At 41.4% G+C, this 25,932-nt stretch overlaps 3 protein-coding genes across 4 annotated transcripts; all 3 read left to right on the top strand.

Moving 5' to 3' along the window:
• The first annotated feature begins 342 nt into the window (after window positions 1-342).
• LOC122822245 (nuclear body protein SP140-like) lies at window positions 343-9,599 on the top strand. Its single transcript, XM_044100745.1, has 16 exons — window positions 343-505; window positions 1,238-1,412; window positions 1,600-1,821; window positions 2,529-2,645; window positions 2,722-2,855; window positions 2,943-2,987; window positions 3,063-3,102; window positions 3,189-3,245; window positions 3,328-3,447; window positions 3,572-3,711; window positions 4,301-4,369; window positions 4,465-4,598; window positions 5,734-5,854; window positions 5,957-6,031; window positions 6,206-6,349; window positions 7,496-9,599. Exons 1-16 carry the CDS (start codon window positions 362-364, stop codon window positions 7,580-7,582), a joined length of 1,824 nt encoding a protein of 607 aa, XP_043956680.1. The 5' UTR covers window positions 343-361; the 3' UTR covers window positions 7,583-9,599.
• Window positions 9,600-11,894: 2,295 nt separating this feature from the next.
• Window positions 11,895-17,190, top strand: LOC122822248. Its single transcript, XM_044100748.1, has 5 exons — window positions 11,895-12,156; window positions 12,236-12,463; window positions 12,635-12,703; window positions 13,805-14,097; window positions 15,143-17,190. The coding sequence occupies exons 2-5, from the start codon at window positions 12,238-12,240 to the stop codon at window positions 16,022-16,024; spliced, it is 1,470 nt and encodes a 489-aa protein (XP_043956683.1). The 5' UTR covers window positions 11,895-12,156; window positions 12,236-12,237; the 3' UTR covers window positions 16,025-17,190.
• A 723-nt stretch (window positions 17,191-17,913) lies between these two features.
• LOC122822249 (GTPase IMAP family member 7-like) lies at window positions 17,914-20,961 on the top strand. Of its 2 annotated transcripts, XM_044100750.1 has the most exons (3): window positions 17,914-18,098; window positions 18,445-18,498; window positions 19,399-20,926. In XM_044100750.1, the coding sequence occupies exons 1-3, from the start codon at window positions 18,059-18,061 to the stop codon at window positions 20,340-20,342; spliced, it is 1,038 nt and encodes a 345-aa protein (XP_043956685.1). In that variant the 5' UTR covers window positions 17,914-18,058; the 3' UTR covers window positions 20,343-20,926. The 2 variants fall into 2 exon arrangements, with proteins under 2 accessions (XP_043956685.1, XP_043956686.1); XM_044100751.1 differs by lacking the exon at window positions 18,445-18,498 and having other exon boundaries at window positions 19,399-20,961.
• Window positions 20,962-25,932: the final 4,971 nt, after the last annotated feature.

Genomic DNA, 25,932 nt, shown 5'->3' on the forward strand with positions numbered 1-25,932 from the left:
TGTCTCCAAAAACCACTAAATAAATCAACGGCGCAAAATCTTTTCCTTTGATTTGATCGCGCCAAATGTTGTCAAGGCAACATTTCGTAATAAACCCGAAACTACTTTCATTTTCGAAACGTCACTGGAGGAGGAACAGCGGAGGCTTTTGCGGGATGCTCCTCTACGGAACCTTTAGAAGTGCTTCCGGCCGTCCCTGATCCGGACACTTCTTACATATTTTTAAGAAAAAGTGTTTCGCTTCTTGTACCCGAGTTGTTTCTGCGCCGGTTTAAGCTGCGGAACAGCAGCAAGCGTGGGTAGTCGTTTTGCACTTAGCTGCAAAGAAGCTCGGTTTGCAGGGCCTGTACGCTGACCAGTGATGGACCCGCTGGATTTCCTGGATCACAATGAGCTGCTCAGCTTTTTCCACTGTCGTAAAACAGAAATGTCCTGCATGGAAAACCCGCAGACCTTCCTGAACCAGCTCAGGGACCACAACCTGATACCGGAAGACAAATACAAGGTAAAGTTTTCAAGCCGATGGGAGCACACGCCCACAGTTCCAAAGATCATGTGTGCGCGCGCGGGAAATAAACACGGACTTTGGTTTCGTGGGCTGTTTTATCCAAATAAGTTGGGTCACAGCTGATTGAGTAAATAATCTGAATACCACCAGTCCGCCTACTCTTCTAACCTCTAATTGACAATTTGGATATAAATAGTTGCTTCTTTTAGCGTATGCACTGATTATTTTTAATGTACAACTGAAGTAAAGTTTGTTGGTAGTTTACGGGTTAGGGTGACTGAGCAGGCACTTCGCGGCTCGGAGGGTTGCAGGTTCGAACCCCGTTCCCTCCCCAGGATAAACTGGGGAAGAACATCCGGCGTAACCCATGGCAACCCAAACGGAGGGAAGTGACGAGATACTTTCAAATTAGTAAAAAAAAAAAAAAAGAAGAAGAAGAAATAAAAAAAGTATGTGTATATATTTAAAATCTGCTTGCTGTCACATCCAGACAATACCTGTGTGTAACTTTTGAAATGTCTCTTGTATTACAAAGTCCTACTAACGTTCCTATCTTTCAATTGAATTAATTCATCAGAGAAACAGCTGTCTAACAACTTAGTCCTTAAAATGCCAAACAAATCCATATTTAAATAAACCTGAACTGACAAATAACGACCCTAATTTTTGTTGCCATTTTGCTTTCGATCGAGTACTGATTTCTCTGAATGTCTGTCGGTGTGTGTTTAGACCACGATCCGGATGAGAAGTAAAGATAAAATGAGAAGAGCTGTTTATGAACTCTTGGACTGGCTTGAGAAGGAGAACTCGGAGCACATCCCGCTGTTCTGGAAATGTGTCTTCAAAGACGTCATCATGAGCCGGTATCCCATCCTGAAGCTGCTGCACAATAGCCTCATGGACGGTAAGATGTATTGAGCTCTACTGTTTCATTTGACCATTACAAACTAAAAGAATGTAAAATAATATCTAAAAATGTTTTAAATAGCACATCGTTATCATGTTGGGTCTTTCTTTTATTAATTCAGGTCCTGTGTTGGAAGAAAAAAAAAAATCATGCCATAAGTTATTTGTAAATTTTCTGCTTTAAGGCTCTTTCCACTTTGACCCAAAACTACCTGAAAGGAGGGAAACCAAAGAGAACGACGAAAGGGGAAGCTCGAAGGTTTCCGACGGCGAGGAGAAGGAAACGAAGACCGCCAAAAAGAAGAGGAAGCTCAGAAGCGGGAGCAGCGAAGGCGACGATGAGCAGCCGGGCTCGTCAGCAAAACAGACTCCAGGTCAGAAGAAAAAGGCCAAGAAAATCCATTTCTGTAAGTCACCTCTCTGGCAGTTCACTTTTGTTGGTATGCGTGCATCGGCTCCGGGATTCGCCGTTTAATCTCTGCACGTTGCCTGTTGTATTGTGTGTTTTGAGTAGATTTTAGGTATGAGGTGCCAAGCTAAGTGCAACACTTCATTGCATAATTTAACAGGTGTAGAGCTGCAATATCCTTATCTGCATATTGATGTGGATCAGAAATCCATTTCAGAAATGGAGGAAGGACTCAAGGAGGGTAGAGCTCGATTCAGAAAAGAACAGCGTGAACGTCAAGGGAACAAAGTTGATTTCCGTACTCTTATTTTATTTTTCCACAGTTATAAAGACTTTGAAAATACTGAACTCAAATTCCAGACTTTTCCAGATAGCAAAGTAGTTTTTAACAAGCCGCAAAGTGTCAGCGGTGCAAATAAACGGGTGTCTTTTTGTGGCAGCCATGTTTAAAGTGAACTCTTTAAACATGACTAACGGTAAGCAGCAATTCAGGTTTTTGTTTTTTTTGTGGAAATCAAACGTACCATTACAGCTGCTGCTTGTCCACCTGACTGCAGTGTGCTTTCACCCCTCCGCAAATGATCTATCGCTTTTGTAGTTACAGATGCAAACCGTATTTTTATGGCTATGGCTCCTTTTTTTTGTAGTCCGTGAAAGTTCCAGTTTGAAGATCAAAAATCCCAGTCCGTTGTCTTTCTTCCTCAGCGTCTCCAAGGAAGGGGGAGGCGGGTGAGATCTGGACCTGGCCCCTCTATAAGACCCAGCTGCCTGTGACCTGTGGCGAGGTGGAGGGGACGCTCATACGAGACAAGCTGGCTAAAGGTCAGACCGTGTTCATTAGCCTGTTCGATTCTCCGTGAGTCATTTATGTGAAAGAATCGAGTCGTTTTGTTTTCAGGTGAAAAGTGCATCCAGGTGGACAAACAGCGGTTCACTCCATCTGAGTTTGAGAAGTTCGCAGGGAAAGGAAGCGCCAAGAACTGGAAATTGAGCATTCGATGCAAGGACACCCCTTTGGGAAAACTTATCAAGGTTTGCCGAAACGCCGTTTTGGAGCTGTGCAATTATTTGTGGTCCGTTATGTCGGTTCACTCACATATGCAGTCGTTCCTTTAAAAGGACGGGCACCTGAAGGCAGCGGTCTACAAAAGAAGAATCAGACAGGTAAAAGCAAAACGACAACAAAGAGAGGAATCCTCATTATTTTTGACTCACTCATCCACGTCTGTGATTTGCCAGGCCAGAAAAGCCCTGTTTGTTGCCAGTCATTCAAACACAGGTAACCCTATTTCATCAAGATTCATTATTACCAATTTCTGCTTTTTTTTTTTTCTTAACTGAAAACCTTCGTTTTTGTGCTGTCAGATGAAGAAGGCAGTGAGGATGAAGAGGAAGCGCAGCCTTTAGCAGAGGAAGCCTCAGGTGCCGGTTTCTACACAAACACTAGCAGACAGCAAGGTGCTGATGTAATAAATATCATTTGCACCACTTTCGTCTCCCAAAGGAGAAGAAACGGAAGAACAAGGCGAGCCGACACGAGTGAGCCCGGATCATTACAAGAGCATGTTCAGAGTGACGTGTGGAGATTTAACTGGGACTTTACACAAAAGTCGCTTCGCATCAGGTGACCATGACTCAGCCGGAGAACAATAAGTGTTAAACTAAATCAATTCTGCTGTCAGACGCCGTGCGCTGACGTATGAAACGTGTCTGTTATCTTTTATTGCCTCGCTCACCCCCCCCACCAGGAAAATGTGGGAAAAGTATCCGCACCGAGGTGAGCTGGATGAGTCCGGAGGAGTTTGTGAACACGGCACTAAACCAGACAGACGCCTCCTGGAGGAAGGACATCCTGTACAAAGGGGAACCCCTCAGCGTTCTCCTGGAGGTAACCCAGAACCCCGACATGATGACGTAGATTAGATTATTGTAGCTGAAGTCTAAAATGAACTTTTCTTCTTGGTATTTTCCGTTAGTGCTTAATTTCATGGCATGGGAGTCAGTGCAGTGGGCTCTTCATTTTTGCCAGAGCTGTATATATATATACATATATATATGTATATATATACGTGTATATATATATATATATATATATATATATATATATATATATATTTTTATATATATTTTTTTATATATATATATATATATATATATATATATATATATATATATATATATATATATGTATATATATCGACAATCACAATGTCCTGTTATTTTTTCTTACTTCCTTTACACAAATGTGCTTTTTTTTTTTTTGCTTTTAAAATCCTCAACATATTGATGCTTCAGGTTAGAAGTTTTAATTGTGTGTTGTGAAGCTGGGGAGTAGGCAGAATCAAGTTAGGTTTGCCACAGTTTGAGTGATGTTGTTTCATGAAACTGTTCTAAGATGAAGTCTGAAATCTTTCTAAATCAGAAGCCCTAAATTGTAAAAACAAAAGCCTGAGAATTTGTCTACGTTTCTCTTTCAGGCAAAGGTCTTGATGATGCATTCGTTGCTATGCAAGTGCAAACGGTGCAAACCGAAACCTGAAGACCTGGTAAACGTGTCGCTCGTTTAGTTTTGCATTTCACAAGCTGTAAAATCACGAAATTGAATTCAATTATGAAATTAATGGCCTGACTGACTTTACAGGACGATGACAAAAATGACGACATTTGTTGCATCTGTAAAAGTGAGGGAGAGGAGGACCTGGTGGAGTGTGATAAATGTCCGAGATCATTCCACCAGAACTGCCACCTGCCTCATCTAGGCGACACAATACTGGAGTAAGAACTAACGCCTTCTCAATTTGTCTGACAGTCGTGGCATTTGGAAACAAGACTTATTTTGTCTGGTCTGTTGGGTTTATCGGGAGTTTTTCTGCAGGCCTTAGGCAGTTTTGAGAAGTATATTTGATCTGAATATTTTCCACATCTGGATAAGTAAGGGGAAGAGCGTTTGTGGTTCCATATTTTGTTATTATTCCCTTATAGAATAGATAGAAATACATTCCTGAAACAAACTGTGTTTTACATCGATTTGCAGTTAGAGGATGATCCTTATCTTATCTTAGGTTTACTACATCACAATTTGAGTTTTATTAGTTACATTGGCTTTTTGCTTTTCGAAACTGATGTCAGCTGAAGTTCAATTCAATTCTTTATTGCTGTAATAAATGTAACAACAATATTTCTTTCAGAGAAGTTTGTGAAAACCGTTTTCATTGCACTTTTCTGAAATACGCTAATTTTGATGCCACCGAAAAATGATATCATCCTCATGCAAAAAAACCCCGTTTCTAACAAACTTTTTCAAAATGGCCGTGTTTCCATTGAGCAAATTTATTTTCAAAATTTCAATTTGTGTAATTTTATGATCAATAGAAATGTAGCTACTGACAGTATGGGAAGAAAGTTAGATAAATACTTCTAATATTTTATTAGATGCAATAGAAATTCTTAATCTCATGCTGCACCATGCAGACGCTCTGTCTACGCTGATGATGGTTCACTCTCCTCCAAATGATTCGAACACAACTTGATGTTTTTCGCAATAAATTTCATTTCCTTATGTTTACACCCATAAAAAATATGTTTAAACATATATAATCATACTGTCATGCTATCTAAAATGAGATAGCTACAATGTGCGTAACTGTAAACGCCTTCTTTATAAATCTATAACAGCAAAAAGAACTAAACAACTACATACCTGAAGAATTATTGCAGTATTTTAAGTCAGTAACTACCTTTAGTTTTGTCGTGTTACCACTCAAGCCTGTCCAACATATCAACATTTACACTGCCGTTGTTTTGAGTTTGAAGGAAGATGATGGATCCTGTAGTCCAGTGGAGACCAGATTCTGTCCCCTCAGAGTTAGTTTTGTTACATATATGTTTTTTTTTTTTTTTTTTTTTTCAGGGATGACAACCAGTGGTTTTGCACATTCTGCATCTTTAAATTCAATAAGGAGTGCTGGTACCCCGACGAGCAGAGAACCGAAGTCGTCGTGTCCCATCCAATATCTAAGAAAAAGATGCTGGTGAGCATCTTTTTCTCTGCTCCAGTCAGGAAGTCTGTTCATATAAAAAGCTGTCGCTCAGACGTCCTGCTGCAACTCATCTTTCCTGTCTCTCCTGCACAGGAATGCCAGTATCTCCTCCTCTATCTATGCAGCGCTGATGAGGAGCAGATATTTGCCACCAACCCGAGTCAGTATGTAAGTGACTTCTCACGTCTTTCTGTGTCCACAGAATCAAACTTAATTGATTCAAAGTGCAGGAACTATGTCTGCTCCCGCTGAAATCACAGTGCCGATTATCATATCACTACATTACAAGGATTCTGTCGTCTTAAAATGATTGCGAACACAATTTGTGCTTGACACTCACAGCTGGAAAATTACTGCAGCGTTATTAAGACTCCGATGTGGCTGGATAAGATCGCAGACAAACTTCAGAGGAACGAATACCAGACTGTTGGAGAGTTTGTGTCTGACGTTCAGCTCATTTTCACCAACTCTGCCACATACAACAGGGTAAGCAAACGTTGGAAACATTTAGCACTTGTGCACAGAAAACCGCTCAGTATCAGGGTAATGTTCTCTGACATTTTCAAAACATATTGAATGTGTTAAAAAGTGATTTCTGTAGAGGGGAAATCTTGCATTGTACCATGCAATCTTTTCCACATTTTATTCCATTTGACGTTTTAGCTTAAATTCACATTTATAGTAAGTACAGGTTTTGACTTCTTTTTTTTTTCTGCTATCTTATAAGTAATAAACTTAACTTAAGTTGAGTTTTAAGTTAGCAAAGCTCAACATATTTAATAAGCCATCTATGTTAATGTGCATAATTTGTATAATAATCAGTCTCATAAACTTATCAAAAATATTTTTTACTCTTATTAATCTCATCAATGAATATTTTTTTTATGAATACAGGATTTCCCCCAGAAAACTTACTAAGTCTGGTGGTTGAGCGCTAGAGCAGTCAGCCATGTTTTTGAGTTAAAAAATGTTCAAAGTTGACAGAAAATTTGAAAATATTACTTGATTGTTATGCATTTTTGGAAGATTGGAAGACAAATACCTAAACATCAACAATAAAATCTTTAAAAGAAAGGCAATAATTAATATATATATATAAAAAACTAAGATAAATTAACATTGTTTAGCCTGGTGGCCCACCAGGCTTATAATAAATTGATTGAAACCCTGGAATAATATGAATGTTTATTTTCCAATAATTTGGGTAAAAAGGGAGACAAGAAAATAGAAAAAACAGACCAGTTTTATTCTGCTGCTAGGAAAGCCTGGAAGAGATTGAACATTTAAAACAGTTTAAGTCTAAGACTCCCACAGCAATTTAATGAAAAGTGTTTCACTGCCTAAAATGTAGGGTTTCGTCTCAGGCGTTTCATGTTGCAATGTAAACAAAAAGCATTTGATTATGTCCAATTGAGAAAATGTAGTTTCACTGCAAAAAAGCAAATTTCACTTCAAAATACATTGAATTCAAATATTTCTCAGATGTTCAAAATCCTATAATTTTTTTTATTTTTTTTTAGAAAATATAGAATGCATATTTTTCTTCTTCATCAGTCATATTGCGTATTGCTCCTTCAAAGACCGTCCTCTTCTTCTTGGTGAACTAACAACCTCTTGAATCTTTTTTTACAGAACAATCCAGAATACCTGGACATGGGCAAACACCTGCAGCAGCTCTTTGACAGAGAATTCAAGAAAGCCTTCAACATCCGGGATTAGACCACAGACTCACAGATCACCGCTTACAGACGCTGGCTATACACAAATAACATTTAAATGTTGCGTTGACAGTAATTTCATTACTCTTTATCTAACCAGGATCAACATTTTTTTAAATATTCTGTTTAACTAATGAAAGAAAATGTTATAATATTACTGAACGTCTGGCACACTCTTTGAAAAACATGCTTTGATATGATCTGAAGTAGAGCAGAGCAGATTCTCAATATGATGTTCTGTGGTTATCTTCATCATGAGAGTCTTAGAAAAGTCTCGTCCTGCACGGTCCGGCCGGAGTTTTGAAATCGGTTGTCATTTTCAGGTTAAAAAAATGGTGTCATTTTTGCTGTCAGCCTCATGTCACATGCTCCCTTGCCATGTGAAACTATTGTGTGGATTGGTCAGGACTGCGTTGAGCTAAAACACAGGACTCAACCGTCTGCTCTGAAACGTTGCTGTGCCAGTTGAGGGAACTTTGAGACTCACTTTTGCAAGCGGTTGGCCCACAGACTTTTAAAACAAAAACGCATGTAAAAGTCTTTATCTTAAAGCGCACAGAAAGGCTTCCCAAGGAAACGAGCGCCAAAAGTAGCTCCTCAGGTAACACTTTAATATAGGAAACAACAACAAGGCAACCAAGAAGGTGGGTTCACAGCCCGGCCTGGTTGCATGTTCATCTCCAGATAGTCCAAAAACATGACTGTTAGGTCAGTTGGTCTCTTTATTGTCCTTAGGTGTGTGTGTGTGTGTGTGTGTGTGTGTTTCTGTGATGGACTGGTGACCCCGTCCAGAGCGTACCCCGCCTCTCATCCACTGACCACAAGAGATAGGCACCAACCCTAATCACTGACCTCCCCGTCCCTAATATTTCACAATTATTTATCACTATAATCTATCTAAACTCTTGTTCACCAGAAGAAAAGAGATACACAAGGGAAACTCAAATATTTGACACTGCAGGGGAATTAAATGGCGGCGTAACCTGAGATGTTTACAACTAGAAATAACCAAAGGTCCAAGCTAATAAATTTTTTAAATACAAGATTTTAAAGTGTTAAATCGTAGTTAGATTATGACAGTTTTTAGTATTTATTTACAAATATATATGGCCTTAACTTATGAAATTTGAGAGGCATGCAATGGAGGATGCATATTAATGTAGGGGGATGAAGTGCTGAAGGTATCCGAAGCCTTTCTCTGTTGCAACGGTTCACGACATTATGATCGCACAATGCGCCGCAAATCCACCCTGAGTGAAAACTAAACCTGGATTTAGCTCTCAGAGTAAAACTGAGTTTTCAGTTTGGACATTTTAACATGGCAAAGGTCTCACTAAAACTGCTTTAATCCATAGAGGAATACCAGTACTAATGTCTGACCTAACGGTGGCCTGTTGAGGCCAAGTTTGTATTTGCAGCCACTTTTGAAGTTTTATTATGTTGCTGTTCCTCTTTGTTAAAATCCAAATTCTGGTTAAGCACATCAGTTGATAAAAGTATTACTCAGATAAGGATTTGATGGTTAGGATGTCAACCTTCAGTCTTTTATGTAAAGAGGAATGCATTACCACAAAGCGAGAGGTATGTATTATTCATCTTAGTTGCCCTCAAAAGCTGATGTAATTGTGCGTAAAGCCTGAAATGGCTCCGATGGACAGAAAACAGTTGTTGAATGTTTATCTCTTTGAGAAACTCTTTTTTTCTTCTAAATCAATCTCCGAAATCTTCACTTTCAATGCGTTTGTGAGTAAACTGCAAACAAAAATGACCAAGTGTTCAATACAATTAAGACCTTAAGGTTTGTTTTTTTTTATGCAAGACCAATGCAATTTGCAATTACAGTTTCTTTTTGATGTTTTTGTATGTTTTATGCTTAAATGAATTTGTTTTTTATGGCTTGTTTTTTATTACAATGTGGTACAATGTTTAAAACTGCCAAAAGGTTTTAACGTCTGCACTGACTGTGGATGTCTTTTGAATGTTTCTGTAATAAATTAACCTAGGGTGTTTCCTAAACTTGTGCATAACATCCTAAATTTCTTGAAAAGTTGAAAAAAAAATATTGTTGGATGAACCGCGGGGGTTCCAGCACTGCTGCCCGCTCCATGTGTGATTTAGAGACGACCGTATGCCTATGGCAAGAGATTGACATTTGCCATTTGGCCACGCCCAGATGGTTCAGCCAGCATTGACAGAGTTCATTATCATATCATTTTATGTCAGTTGGCACAAGATTAAATCCATACAAATAATGGAGTAAAAGTAAGACATACAGCAGAAAAAAACAGGTGACTTCCTGTCGGGAGTGGGCGGGGCTAAGGTGATGTCATCAGTTGAACATGACAATGTGATCGGGACTGGTCTGTAGAGAGACATAGGAAGTCTGATGCAGCTGTGACCTTCCATTTGGAAGTGACTGAAACTTGATGTTTCATGGCGAATAGTCAAAGTCTGACACATAGCCACACCCACATGCTTTGATGTACGAGAAATCCTTTGATAACTTTTGATCTTCAATGCCTCAAAACTGTGAGGAGTGATTTTGAAGTCTGTATCTGAAAAACTGTAGGAGTTCGATCAGATACGACAACTATAAAAAAAGAGAAAATGATGGCTTCAATCCAACATGGCTGACTTCCTGTTGGGTTTAGAACATGGCTCCAAGAGACTCTTTTTGTACGTCCTAACAAGATGCACATGTGTACCAAGTTTCGTAATTCTATGTTAAAGCATGGCTTGGGGCTGATCATTTAAAATATTCTAGGGGGCGCTATAGAGAAATTAGGCCATGCCCACCAAAGGTTGTTATGGATTCCTGTCGGCAGGTGTATAAGGATCCATCCTAGTGAGTTTGGAGAAGCTCGGCCCAAAACTGAAATTCAGAGCCAAACGTATGACAGCGGCGTTAGTGGTCACTTCGCCACGCCCACCTGCTCCATCGAAGCCGGTCGGGGCTGGAATCCACAACACACCAACATGTCTCATGTTTCTGTACACAGTTTCATGTTGATTAGGTCAAAGATAGCGACCGTTCACAGTAAAACATGACACTTCCTGTTCTCAAGGGGCGTGGCTTAAATGATGTCATCATTTGACCATTGGATATTGTGGTCAAATGATGTTGACCACAACATCATGACCCGATGATGATCAATCACTGAAAGTTTGGTGCCTCTGAAATTTTGTGTAGGAGATACAACAATTTCGTGTTTCATGGCGAGTAGGCGAACTTTGACCCCAGGCAACCCTCCTTCAGCATGCACAAAGTTTGACCGAGTTTGAAGCCGATCAATGGAAATTACTAGGAGGAGTTCGATCAAATACGAAGGCTGTAAACGGCCAAAATGGGGTCAAAATGGGACCTTCAATCCAAAATGGCCAACTTCCTGTGATACTTGCACTATGACATTAATTGTAAATTCTGAGTGTCTTGGTGAGCTCTACAACTGTACCAAAATCCATGTCTCTACAATGAAGTAAGGTCATAGCAGAAGGTATTTTGAAAGTTCCTAGGTGGTGCCGTTGAGCCATTTCTTTTGCGATTTTTGCAACGACCTTAAAATATGTAAATTTTACACAGGCTGTATGTGTCCGCCAAGTTTGGTGAGATTTTGTAAATGATAAAGCCCCCAAAAAGCCAATTCATTTGCAAAACAAATACGAAACAGTACGATTACAATAGGCCTTCGCAGCGCTTAGCTGCTCGGCCCTAATTATATTTTTAATTCAAGAAATGTGAGCTTGTACACTTAATGCTTAGTTTGCATGAATTATTGTCAGTTTTGCATCTCCATTAGGCAATCAACCAGTAGCTTTGCTACGGACTTAATTGATTTTCTGGCCCTTTTTTTCCCCCTTCCGCTCAATTTTCCTGTGATCAGCTTCACTTGTGACATTTTTGGATTCACCCTTCTTGTGCAGGGAGGATTGTATGGGCCAAGTCAAGAGGCTCCTAAATTATTACGAACTCGCCTTTCATGAATTAAAAATGATCATGGTGGCTAATATCAATTAGCCTATATTTGAAGTGTGTTTTTATTAGCTGTCAGTAATAATCTTCAAAATAACCAAATATCAATGCTTGACATATATTAATATTAAGAAAAATAAGTTAAAATAAATTCTGAAACAATTTATTGTTAAAATGTGTTCAGTTTTTGAACACATTTTAGATCAGACCTACTCTGGGTACGCATATTTTTCCTGTAGGTTTGAATTGATGCATTTGACCTTATTTTTGAAGCTGCGGCGTTCGCTAACCACGTGCCGTGCCATCAGCTGACGTCACTATCACACTTCCCCGGCAGCAAATCCGTGCGGCGAGCTGCGCAGCCGCCCTGCGCATCCGCCAGCTGAGCTGAGGTGGACGGCGCAGCCATTTCTCTGCTCGTCGCTGGAAAACAAAATCCGCGCGGGGGGAGAGTCGCCCTGGCGCGCACGCGGCCGAGCGGAACGTTCCTCGAGCCGAACGCGGCGGCGTGACTTCCGGCCGGAGCGTGCATCGCCGATCAACAACCGCGATCTCCAAACTTTCTCTCCCGTTGAACGCCTGCGCAGACAAAAACGAGCGCATACGTTAGTTTTTTTTTTTCTTTTTCTTGTTTTTTTCCCCTTCTTGTTTTTCGTCTTCTTCATCTTCTCCATGCCGCAGCAGCTATGGACGCGAACCTGCATGGAGGCGGCGCAGCGATGCATGTGAAAACCGAAGCCGGGGATGAAAGCTCATCTGCGCTGGGTTTGGGCAGCCGGGAGTCGCCTGCGCCCTGCGGAGATGCCGCATGCAGAGCGGGAGCAGGAGCAGGAGGAGGGGCGCAGCAGACTGCGGAGGAACTGACTGACTCGGAGCTGCAGGCCAACACCTCGGCTCCCTCCGTTCTGCTGTGTGAGCACAGATGAGTCCATTCATGGGGCCATAGATCTGTCTGTTGACACTGAACCTCAGTTATTGTTTAAAAGCTATAAGAGGTTTAATCTCCGTGTTAATATACCACATAATAATCATATTCATACATGCACCATTTCAAGTCTTGTCTTGTAATTTGTTTGATCTCAGATCCCGTGAGCACAGATCGGTTCTTTACATCATCGTCCGATGGGAAAACATACCTGAAGATTGCCCCAGGTAAGAGAAGAAACCACATTGATGTGTAAAATCCAGTGATATGCTGCATATTTCTAGATGGTAAATCCACGAAATACACAAATGCGATTAAACCATTAAATTAGTATCGTTTACAAAACCCTTCATACCGTTTTTTTTTTTTTTCACATTTTAAACCAGAAATTATTTGAATACGTTTTGTTGCGATTTGGTGTGATCGGCCAAAACAAAGTGAAGTGAAGGAAAACGATACATGACTTCCACAGCTCTGTTTTCACCATTCCCTTTGTGGAGCATGGTGGTGACAGCATCATGCTGTGCAACGCTGGTCAGACTTGATGGAAGATGAGTGGAGCTAGAATAGGTCGATCCTGGAAGATCAGGCTACAAAACCCTTGAGGTTGTGAAAAGGGTTAGTGTTCCTAATGTGCAGCAGCATTAAAAATACAGCCAGACCAAAGTGTTGAAAATGGCCTAGGCAAAGTTTGTACCTGAACTCAATTGAAAATCTAAATTTCCAGTAGACACTCTCCATCTCATTTGACTCAAAGTATTTTGCTGAAAACAATGTGGAATAATTTGACTCTAGATGTGCAAATTCGCTCCGCAGTAATTATATTTTCAATTGCAAATGATTTTTATCCACTCTTCCTTCTTTTGCACGTTGTGTTGGTGAATGACATAAATTCCACCAAGATATTTCTATCTGTCACCGGGTTTCCTCCAGAATACTCTAGTGCCCAACCACCGCCGCCATGTTTTTGAGTTTAAAAATGTTCAAAGTTGACAGAAAATTTGAAAATATTACTTGATAGTTACGCATTTTTGGAAGATTGGAAGACGAATACCTAAACACCATCTATAAAATGTTTAAAAAATACAATTATTTTAAAAAAACTAAAATAAATGAACATTGTTTAGCCTGGTGGGGGAGCAAGTAAAGCCTGGTGGCCCACCAGGCTTATAATAATTTGATGGAAACCCTGTGTCATCATTTTTGGGCACATATTCTTAAGTATGTCACGGCAGCACCGGCTATGATTTATGTGCTCCTTTTAAAGTTATGTGACGATAAGCACGGTGAGAAAGCCCCTGATCAAAGCCGCCTTTGTCCCGTCTCAGCTGCAGTGCTGCCACCTGCTCCCTCAGACAAGACGCTCTCCTCCGGCTCCGATTTCTCCTCCAAAGCTGTCCTGTGCCTGATAGAGGCCGTCGGCCGCCGGTGGGGTCTCTATGAGACGCGGGAGCGCTCCCAGCTCTTCCAGAGCGTCCAGGAAGAGATGGCCTCAAAGGGCCACATCCTTCCCGTGGAAAAAATCCGCCGCAAGTGGAACAACCTCATTGTCACGTACAAGAGGGTCAAGGACCGCAGCCGGGAGACGGGACATGCCAAAACATCCTGGGAATTCTTTGACGTAAGTCAGGAGGAGGAGCGTGGAGACAAACCCCTCTGCTGGGCATTTTAAGACTAATCCAAACCTTCCTAAAGCAGCAAAATATAGGAATGGCATTTTGTAATGAGTTTGGATAAAAGAATGTTTGGACACCGACTGTCCTGTTGCTCTTTTGCTTTATCTTTTTGCAGTGTTGTAGAATGAAGGCACATGAAGGCACTGCTATTATCTGGTCTAACAGGTTTTCCTTTAAGATGAATGGAGGCGACACAAAATCTGAATCCCCAAAAAGAAGCTGTAGAAATAAAAGTCAGGGCTAAATGTCGTGTTAGCATAATGTTAAAACATCCTGCTAACACAGGATGTGTTAAAGCTATAAAGTTATAAGTCAACTTTAGCGTGACTTATAACTGGACTGATTCCAGGATCACTGTCTAAATGTTCTACTCATCCATCTATCCATCATACTTCCATACACTCATCCATTCATCTGCTTCTGTCTATCACCCATCTATCTTATAAATTATCTTTCATTCATCCACCAAATTATTAATTTTTCCCCCATTTTCCATCCACCTGTCCAGCCACCCATCGTCAGTTCTTCACTCTTTACCAGTGTGTACTTTTTGCATGTTCTTCCTTTAGAGACAGATCCCTGGAGAAGCATTTTCTTTTATAAAGTAACTCAACCTTTGTGGATGGACAACTCTGACAATTGTGAGTGAGGAAAAGTGTGAAATTTGAACAAGAAAGTGTGCAGGAATTCTTGTGCTTGGTACAATAGAAGAGTTTCTTAACTTTGTATGAGCTCATAATATTAAAGGATGATCTCTTTTCTTCTATACAGCGGTACATAATCCAGGAGATAAAGCCTCTGTGTCTATATATACCTTGTATTGTCTATAAAAGTCCTTCAAAATTTCCAGAGACAAAATTCAAGGCAGTATCTTCCTGCTTTACAGCGATCTGAGGGGTATTAATTGGGTTAATTTTACAAGGTATAACTAGCTGCTCATCTTGGTATCATGAATAAAAATAGTTTGTGGTTTTCCTTTTCTCTCTGTAGCTCATGGATGCCACGCTCTGTGATACTATTGGCTCGCAGATCGTTAGCAACAAAAGGAACAAAGGTAGCAGTACAGCTTCTTCACTGGCCATTCCTTCAACAAAGATCCCTGCAAAACCAGCACAGCTTCCGCAGCCCACCACCATCATCCGTCCCAATGGGGACTTTGCTGGGACCGGGGGTTTGGATACGGCCAGTCTGGGAGCTGCCGCCAATCAAATCATGAGTAGCACCGCTGCCAGTCCCTCACAGACTGCAACAACTGTTACGCTTGTCAATGCTCCAGAGGTCAAGCCAGTTATTGTCCTCAATGGTGACATTGTCACTACTAGCATTCAGCCAGCGACCATCGTACCGTCTCCATCGTTTATCTCTTCACCATGTTTCACTGAAACAGCCTCTGCATCTTCTGCTCTCGGCTCATCTGGCAGCACAGACCTGGGCTCGTCGGCCTACAAAAGCCGAAAAGGTCCGTCTTTCACGTCAGGTGTCACACCTTTCTGCCTCGGTACGACCCCACTTAGCCACACTCAGAACATCCTTGGCCTCTCTTCGTTCCCCACATTGTCTTCCTCTCACACCACTTCCAGTGCCGCTTCGCTATCTGCACCTGCGAGTGTGGGGACAGGGGGGCAGAACCAGAAAGGAAACAAGGAGCAAGGCAGCATCGGGTTGTTCCAGGAGGTCCTGAAGCAGCAGGAAGAGCAGGGCTACCTGGATCGGGTGGCTCGGCGCAGGGTGGAAGCCAGAGAGAAGAGGCGTGAGAGGAGGGAGGTGCGGATGTCAGAGTCTCTTGGAAGGATAGCCACGGCCTTGGAGCTGCTCTCCTCCAAGCAGGATACGGTCATTGCGCTGCTGCAAAGACTGGCAGATCGGAAATGATGAGTTTAAGGCAGAAACATGGTCATTTTGAACCTAGATTGAAATTTTCCTTTATGAAGACTTCTCCTTCTATTTTGTGAACAAGAACATTATCAAGAAGAGGTTTCGCTCATCAGAAACCTCGAGAGATCAATTTGTGTTTTTATGTACTTTCAGTTTGTTGCACTTACACTTCCAGTTAAAAGTTTACATACACTCGCCATCGAAGGGAATTCATTTTGGGCCTTTAAGGATGTATTTGAACCCCATGATAATATTTGGAGATACAGTGTGTTCCATTAGTGAGTTGAACCTAGAAATCATCAACAAGCTTCTGGCACAATTCTGGTTTGGTGTTGGACCATTCTTCCCAGCAGAGTCAATTGAGTTTGTTTGAACTGGTTTGTTTCCTGCTGATGGACTTTAAACCATCGTCAAACATTTCCAGTAAGTTTAATGGTTACGGCTAACTAAGTAAATATTCCAAAACCAGTTTTGGTGTGTTTTTGGGATCAATGTGCCATTGGAGCAAACACGATTGTGTCCAAGCTTTAACCACATGACCCTCGGCGTCAACAAGAACATGGTTAGGATGTTCAAGAAAGCCCAGGTGTTCAAAGCTCAATGAACTGAGAGGGTGTTGGCCAAGAAACAAACCCTAGCTATTAAATGGTCATCTTCAAGCCTGATGGAAATATCAAGCTGCCCACAAGAACAATCAAAATGCCTTCTGGTGAACTGTTAAATTGTCAGATTTAGCTGTTTATCAAAAATTCTGAGAATAATGTTAGAACAATCAGGCATCATGGTGACAGTATCAAACTGAGGGTTTGTTTGGCTTCCAGTCGTACAAAATGGATAAAACTTGGATACAGTTGGATGTTCCAACAGGACCATGGTCCCAACACACCAAAACTTAGCATTAAGCAAATATATTGGCACTGACCTCTTCCATATTAGAAATTGTGGTCTATTCCTTAAAACCCTCTAAAACACAATCTATTTAAATAAACTCGGCTAGTTGTCGACCATCCAGCCCAGAATATGACAGAAGATTCTTGATAGCTGGAGAAAGTTTCTCAAAGTTTCTCTGCAACTGGCATTTTGTAGAGATGTAATTATATATTTAAGATTACATGTATATTTTTTACTTTGTGTGAACTAGAGAAAATCTGCAATAAATTCTAACTTGGAACAGTTTGTTTGACTTGTGATCATTCCAGCCTAAAAGCAACAGCCATAATTACTGACATCCACTTCCATTTTTAGTGCAAATTTTTCACAGACTGCATGTCAAATAAGGGTTGTCTTTCAAGCGTTACGCTGACTTTATTTTCTAATCCATTTTCTATATGTGATTTTCTGTCCGGTGTCCTTTCCTTCTCTGTCCATCTTTATATCCTTCCTTCCTATTTGCCCTCATATTTCTACCCCTTTGTGTCTCTTACCTCGCTTCTGTCTCTGTCCTGTCCTTCACTCATGCACTTGTCATCTTCCATCCCTTCTGTCCTTGTGTCTTTCCTCCTTCACTTCTTCACTTCACTTCTCGTGTTTCTCCTTCCTTTGTTTCTTTCCTTTTGTCCTTCCTCTATTCCCTAGGTTCTTTCATCGTTGTGTCCTTTCTTTTGGTTTATGCTGGCATCTTAATTTTTTCTGGAAAAATATGTATAAACCCTGATGGAGTAAACAGCTATTACAAATTACTGTGGGTAATTTGAGTATAAAGGGAAAAACAATTATAACTTCTAAATTTGTATTTTTAATTAGGTGAATTTCTAAGTCTGCAGATGCTTACGGGATGCAGAGGTATACGTACTTCATAATTACCACTAGATGTCGCCAGAGAGCTGCTTTCTACAGAGAGTGATTCCAGCCTTTGATCCCTGTTATTATTCACTTGGCGAGTTTAAGTATCGGCTGTCACAGCGCCTCGCCTCACACCTGCTGGCTAAAGTTTACATTTCGTTTTACTCCTCTTAGTAAAAACCTCTATGATATATTTGGACTGGATGTTTAAAGCTGCTGCTATTTTCCAACCCAGAACTGATTTCTGCCATGGCTGCTGTCGGAAACCCTGACGCGGAACAGACCACAGGTAGGCGAAGTGTGAAAGTGTAGTACGGTCACTGGTTCTCAAGGAAATTCTTTACCAGGAAGAGATACCGGGAAATTATAACTAACGTGTTTATGGTGATGCAAACGAGCCCAAACAAGATGAATAACCACATCTTTGCTTAAAGGACAGCGCTACTTTAAGAGGAGTAACACATTTCAAACCTTAAACATTTCTAACAGAAACTTTAAGGTCGGATTAGGATCTGAATAACAAAACTCAACTCAGCTATGATCCAGAGTTAATCGTCACCCTGTATGATTGAGATGTAAACTTATTTTAATTAAATATACTGGATGTTTAAAGCTGCTGCTATTTTCCAACCCAGAACTGATTTCTGCCATGGCTGCTGTCAGAAACCCTGACACGGAACAGACCACAGGTATATATATATATATATATATATATATATATATATATATATATATATATATATATATATATATATATATATATATATATATCTGTATATATTAAGACCTTGAAGCAAAACCAAATTAACCTTTGAAATCTTTCATATATATATATATATATATATATATATATATATATATATATATATATATATATATATATATATATATATATATATATATATATATATATATATATATATATATATATATATATATATATAAACTCAATTTAATTTAAAGATTTCAAAGGTTAATTTCTCATGGTTTTGCTTCAAGGTCTTGCAGGAATATATATGTGTACAGGTAAAAAAAGAAGTATTCACTCTTTAATTAGACAAACTCAATTGTATTTGTGAACTCAATTCAGATTAAAAATTCAATTCAAAATTGCTTTATTTAAAACAAAGGCAAGCTAAATGTTGTCCTAATGTATATAATCCAAGCATCTTCAAAGAATCATTTTGGATGGGGATGCTGTGGACAGGAAGCATCTCCCGCATACCAGTCAGTCTTACAGTGAATCTGAAAAGGCCTCTGACTGAAGAGACACCGTTGTTGTATGACATGAACGGCTCAATATCCAAGCAACAGAGAGTATCCTTCACAGTAACATGTCCTGGATTAGTGGTTAGCAAGCACTGCTAGTCCACCTCATGTGCTTTTTATAAAAGCAATTTGTCAACAAAAACTGTTTGGATCAAATCAGAAAAAGAACTAACAGAGCTACTCCATCATGTTGTTGCTATTAGCACCCCAATTCTATAGTTAACTACCATAAGCTAATGTTACATTTCTGAACAAGTAAAGACAGAAAATATAGTTCTTGTCAATAGAAGTGTAATTTCTTTTGCTCATTTTCTTGTCAGAACCTTTGAGGATCATGCTCATTGGGAAGAGTGGAGTTGGCAAGAGTTGCACCGGGAACACAATTCTCAACAAAGTTGTCTTTAAATCCGACATGAAGCTTAAGAGAGTCACCGTCCACTGTGAAAAGGAGGAGGGGATGATCGAAGATATGCCCGTCACAGTCATCGACACGCCCGGGCTGTTTGAGAAACACCGCGACAAGGACGAAATCATTCGAGAGATTCTCATGCGCGTAACGCTCCACCAGCCGGGCCCTCACGTCTTCGTGTTTGTGGTCCCAGTAGGACGACTGACACAGGAGGACGAAGACACCCAAAAGCTGATTGAAGCTAAGTTTGGTCCGCGGGTGTGGGACTACACCCTGGTGCTGTTCACCCACGGGGATCGGCTGGAGGGGAAAACAATAAACCAAGTCATTTCCGAGAGCGATGACAACCTCCGCAACTTCATCCGCAAGTGCAGCGGTGGCTTCCACGTCTTTAACAACAAAAACCCGGAGGACCAGCTGCAGGTGTCGCGCTTTCTGGAGAAGATCGAGACGCTGGTGGCCCTGAATGGAGGCAGTCACTACCATGCAAAGCTCTATCCCAAAGAGGAAAGCAAGATCAGAGAAAGACAGGAGAGCATCCTGGCAGAGAGAAGCAACGCCATCGACTTCAAAGCGGAAGAATTCAAGTGCAAGTACAAAGAAGAGGAGCTCAAGAAGAAGCTTAAGGAGCTTTGGAGGAAAGAGGAAGAGAATGCAAGAAAGGAAGCAGAGAAAGAAATAAAAATCAACAAGGTCTCCAACATCCTCCTGTGTTTGATGCTGGTGGTTCTGCTGCCGGGCTTTGCTCTGCAGGTTCCAGTTGGATACCTGTTTGCAGGGGCAGTCATTTGGACCGGGATGTTCTTCAAGATCCCGTTAAAGTTTCTGAACCAAATACCACGGTGGAAAAAGTAAAAAATTGTTTTTCCATCACTGTTTTATCTCTAATCTGTCTGTGGATCGGCCACATTCCAGGAGAAGAATGTCATATTGTTAAAAATTACAGGTATGTTTATGTGAGTTTTGTTTACGTCATGACGAAGATTAAACCCACAGCCTTTGACACAATGGTACGTTCGTTACGTACAGGAAATAACTGATCTTTTCTTGGTACTGCAAGTAGACGTGTAAAGCAATTGATTAAACTGCAAGCAGTGTGGTTTACAAAATAAGCCATTCATGCTTCTGCTTACTCTGTTTACCACAAAGGCAGCATATTGTAGCCATTAAACGTCCTGCTCATGTTACAGGGCAGAGTCCGCTGGTTATCTTGTTCTAAGGCAGCGTTTCTCCATTCCAATCCTCAGGGACAGCTGAGAGCTGGAATATGCGCTGCCCTGGATATTTTAGATGGGCCTAAAATTGTCTAAAGTTGTGTTACTTGTACATGTTTGACCAAACTTTTGGACACAACTGTGTGTCCAAACTTTTGGTCTGTACTGTACATGTTTGACCAAGCTTGTGAAGTTTATTGGCATATTTAAGTGTGCTGTACCGGTGCAGAGTTATCAAATAAATTCATAATTTAATACCATTATGTGTGTGTTGTTTTTTTTTTTTTAAAGAAACAGTTTAAGTTAAAGCAGCATTTTCTTTCTCTATCAAATCGTTATGACCAAAACTAAACTTTAGATAGTATCGGTGTCTCAAGTGAAAAAAGTGGATCGGTGCGTCTCCAAAATCAACCGATGTTTCTGTTGCACCTTTGCTTGACGAGAGTCTTATTTCCTTACAAATGAAACCCAAAGGCATTAAATATCAGCTGTCTCAGTGAAACAATAGGAACTGGAATGTAGAACAGAGTCAAGGTCATGTTGTGTGTTGAAAGTGGACACAAATACAGAGAGGCTGAGGCAGCAAATGGATTTCAAGATGTAATAAAAATAAACAAACAAACTAAAGGAGCACAGGGCCCATGGGAGGGTGGCATTTAGAGACCACTGAAGGGGATGTGGACATGTGGGATAAACCTGGCTCTCCCAGGGAAACCCACACCAACAACTAAGTGTTGGATTATTTTTTGAACTAGTTAGCACAGGGAACTAAAGGAGTTCCATTTAGTTCCCTGTGAATACATCTTGAAATGTTGGATTTCAAGATGTAATAAAAATAAACAAACAAACTAAAGGAGCACAGGGAACCAGAGAACAAAAACAGACATCCAAGGAAAAATGGACAGCAGGATCACACAAGGACAAGACTGTTGTTGTTGTTATTATCATTGTTGTTGTTTTTTAAAAGAGAAACCATCAAGGAATGTAAGCAAAGCCCCTCTCCCACCTGTGAGAGGGGCCGACCCCGTTGGCCCCTCTCACAGGTGGTGGGCCCATGGGAGGGTGGCGTTTAGAGACCACTGAAGGGGATGTGGACATGTGGGATAAACCTGGCTCTCCCAGGGAAACCCACACCAACAACTAAGTGTTGGATTATTTTTAGAAAATGAATCTAACTTTAAAGAATGACTTCACAGAAGAAACAGTAAAACTAGAGTAATTGTGAATATTTTGCACTGCTTGCGTTAAATCCCCTACACAAACTCCCTCCAATCCCTAACCGACCTGCATGAGAAACACAAATGCAATCTGGCACACGTGTCACAGATTAACTTTGCATCATAAAATCTGATACATTCCCATCCATCCATCCATCTTCTTCCGCTTATCCGGGGTCGGGTTGCGGGGGTAGCAGCTTCAGAAGGGAGGCCCAGACTTCCCTCTCCCCAGCCACTTCCACCAGCTACTCCGGAGGAATCCCAAGGCGTTCCCAGGCCAGCCGAGAGACATAGTCCCTCCAACGTGTCCTAGGTCTTCCTCGGGGCCTCTTCCCGGTGGGACGTGCCCGGAACACCTCACCAGGGAGGCGTCCAGGAGGCATCCTGACCAGATGCCCGAGCCACCTCAACTGGCCCCTCTCAACGTGAAGGAGCAGCAGCTCTACTCTGAGTCCCTCCCAGATGACTGAGCTTCTCACCCTATCTCTAAGGGAGAGCCCAGCCACCCTACGGAGAAAACCCATTTCGGCCGCTTGTATCCGTGATCTCGTTCTTTTGGTCATGACCCAAAGCTCATGACCATAGATGAGGGTGGGAACGTAGGTCGACCGGTAAATCGAGAGCTTCGCTTTTTGGCTCAGCTCTCTCTTCACCATGATGGACCGGTACAGCGCCCGCTTGACGGCAGACGCTGCGCCAATCCGTCTGTCGATCTTCCGCTCCCTTCTTCCCCCATTCGTGAACAAGAACAAGATCCCGAGATACTTGAACTCCTCCACTTGGGGCAGGACACCCCCCCTGACCCGGAGAAGGCAAAAAGGGTGGGTAATCTGAGCTGTCGTTCGGCCCGTGAGCACAAACGACAGTCAGGACCCGTCCCCCCACCCATAGGCGGAGGAAGGCTACCCTCTCGTTCACCGGGGTAAACCCCAACGTACAGGCGCCAAGATGGGGAGCAACAAGTATGCCCACTCCTGCCCGACGCCTCTCACCTTGGGCAACTCCAGAGTAGAAGTATGTCCAGCCCCTCTCAAGGAGACTGGTTCCAGAACCAGAGCCATGCATCGAGGTGAGACTGACTATTTCTAGCCGGAACCTCTCAGCCTCACACACTAGCTCTGGCTCCTTCCCCACCAGAGAGGTGACATTCCACGTCCCAAGAGCTAGCTTCCGCAACCGAGGATCGGACCGCCAGGGTCCCCTCCTTCGGCCGCCACCCAACACACATTGCACCCGACCCCGTTGGCCCCTTTCACAGGTGGTGGGCCCATGGGAGGGTGGCGTTTAGAGACCACTGAAGGGGATGTGGACATGTGGGATAAACCTGGCTCTCCCAGGGAAACCCACACCAACAACTAAGTGTTGGATTATTTTTTTATTGTGGAAGATGCAGATGTTTCACAAGTGGCAGGTTCTCATAATTTCACAGACCCTGCAATGCATCAGATGTTGATGTTGTGGAGAAAAGGTTAGTTAGGGAAGGGGGGGACGTGCGGGAATGGTACTATAATGATAAGTGTTGGAAATTATGTGCAAAATGTGCAAATGATGCGTGAATTTGTGCCAACAGATTTGATAGCATCATGGAAGCTTCATAGGGGGATTGTGTCTGTGTTCCCTTGTTGGCTCTGTGCGATTCTCTCTCCTTTTTCCTCATTTTCTTCTTTATGGCAGGGAACATGTCTTCCAGGCGTTTTTGCATCTTTTCCAAATTGACTTTTTCATTGAGGAGCTTCTTTCGTTCTTCTTTGTGTTTCGCCTCTGAGATTGTTTTTTCCCTCTCCAGTTTTCTGCAGGCTTCCTTGAGGGTGTCCATGCTGACTATGATGTAATCCAAGAACTTGAGCCTTTTTAGAAAATTCATATCTACATTCATCATGGCTGCAAGGTGCGCTAGAGGATAATCAAAACCCTCGACCAGTTTCTGCCAGTCCTCATACTTGTTCCACAGCTTATCCCGCCTCTCTGTAGTGGAACTCCTAATCTTCTTAACTTGTTCCATAAAGCTCTGGATGTTTCTGGATAACGTGACAAGGCAATCCTGATTTTTTGTGATTGTTTCAAGTTGCTTGTCGATCAACCTGAGTGCTTTGTATGTATTGAAAATGGTGGTTTCTGCTTTATCCTTTGACGCTTTGCTGTCTGGGTCTTTGATCTTTGGTGACCTGTGTCCCGGCTGGGTTTTCTTATCTGAATCGAGACTGGACACATGCTGTCCCGGCGTGCTGAGGTCCTCCATGCTTTTGGCTTTTCTCGTTTGGCTCTTTGGCTTCGCCTCTGTGGTTGGACCTAAAGACTTTGAATCACGGTAGTCTTTGCTCTTAGATTTTTTCTGTCGAGATCGTCCTTTCTCATCTGATTTAAAATCGACTGGATGCGATCCTGGCTTGTCGGTCTCCTCCCAAAATTTGACTCCTAAGTCTTTCTTCCTTTGTTTTGTCTGATCCAAAGTTTTGGATCCTCTGCAGTTGTTCTTCGACTTCCCACTTGGATTGGGACTGGGCAAATACTTTGCCGGCATGCTGGTTTCCTCCAAACTTTTGACTTCTCTCGCTTGGGTTTTGCATTTTGTCTGTTCAGTTATATCCAACTTATGGAGATACATGGCTACGCTCTTCGATTTCCTCTGTTGGGGTGGCTTTTTACTGTCTAAATTGCTCTCCTTCACTGTTCTCTCTTTGTTCTTGTGAGATGTCTGTCCAGACCGATCCACATTTTTGAGTTCTACGCCTCTGTTGTTTTGTTTCAATGATTGGGTTCGCTTTCTCTCCTTTGGATCAGCACTTGTTTCATTAATTTCTGCAGTGCTGGTTTCCGTAGAAGTTGAGCTTTCTCTTTGACCCATATTTTCCCGTCTTCTTGTGTTGGATTAGCAGCTTCTGTTCAGCAGTGGTCTCTGGTTCTATGACTTCTGCTTTGTGTGTCTGTTACAAAAGGCACTGCAGATTCTGGCAATGACATCATCTCTTACATCACTGTCAGATCAAAGCAAGGGAATGACATCATGCACGTTCCACTCAGACAACTTTAAACCACACACACACACACACACACACACACAAACATAACCCAGCCCTTCAAAGTAAAATCTGTTTAAATGGCCAATGACTACACTAGTTATTCTGAACATGCTTTTGATATGCATAAACATGTGAATTTCAAAAAAACAAAAGCAAAAAAACAAAAAAAAAAACAAAACAAAGTGAGACCGTCAAAAACTAAGTTTGACAAATTAGGTAGGGTATAAGTAATTTTCTTAGAGAGCGGTCAGTACTCTGGTAACGTTTGTACTTGTGTTATAGATACAGGAAAACCATCTATTTGTATTAATTCAATTCGATTCAAATTCAGACATACTTTCTCAATCCCAAAGTGAAAGTAAACGTTGTTGTAACTCATTAATTTAGTTTCTTCAAAGATTTATTGATGGCGGTTGGCAGGAAAGATCTTCTGCAGCTGATCTTTTAGCTTTAAAATGCCTTCGCAATGTATTGTAAACATCAGCTGTTTTCTATTACATCGAATCTAGACTCTACTATATGAATCATATCGAGAGAATTCGCATTAGCATTTTCCTTTCCAGCTATCTAAACAGTAGGGGAAAAACTTTCAATACCGAAAAGCTAACATATACTCACGATACGTGTGCACACATTTATAAACCGGTCCGAATTACATAAAACATCAAGTGTTTCATGCAACGTTAAGTGTTTCTTTTGTTTTATTGAAAATTGTAGGACATACAAAAACACTGACTGTTGACCAGCCAACAACAGCAGATTTACAAAGTGCCAGGGGTGACTTAAAACATCCATAGAAGTTGTTAATCGTGAAAATATTTGGTGTTTAAACAGCTTTCTTGTTGGGGATGTATTTGATATTTGAGTCATAACCAAGAAGTTCTTGGAGGAAACAGCCAATATTTGGTTTGGAGTTCTTCTATCTGGCTTTTTCAATCAAGTGTTTCATTTAAACACATAAATACGACGTTGTCAATAAAGTTTCGAGAAAGCC

The sequence above is a fragment of the Gambusia affinis genome, linkage group LG19, assembly GCF_019740435.1.
Source record: "Gambusia affinis linkage group LG19, SWU_Gaff_1.0, whole genome shotgun sequence".
Taxonomy (NCBI): Eukaryota; Metazoa; Chordata; class Actinopteri; order Cyprinodontiformes; family Poeciliidae; genus Gambusia; species Gambusia affinis.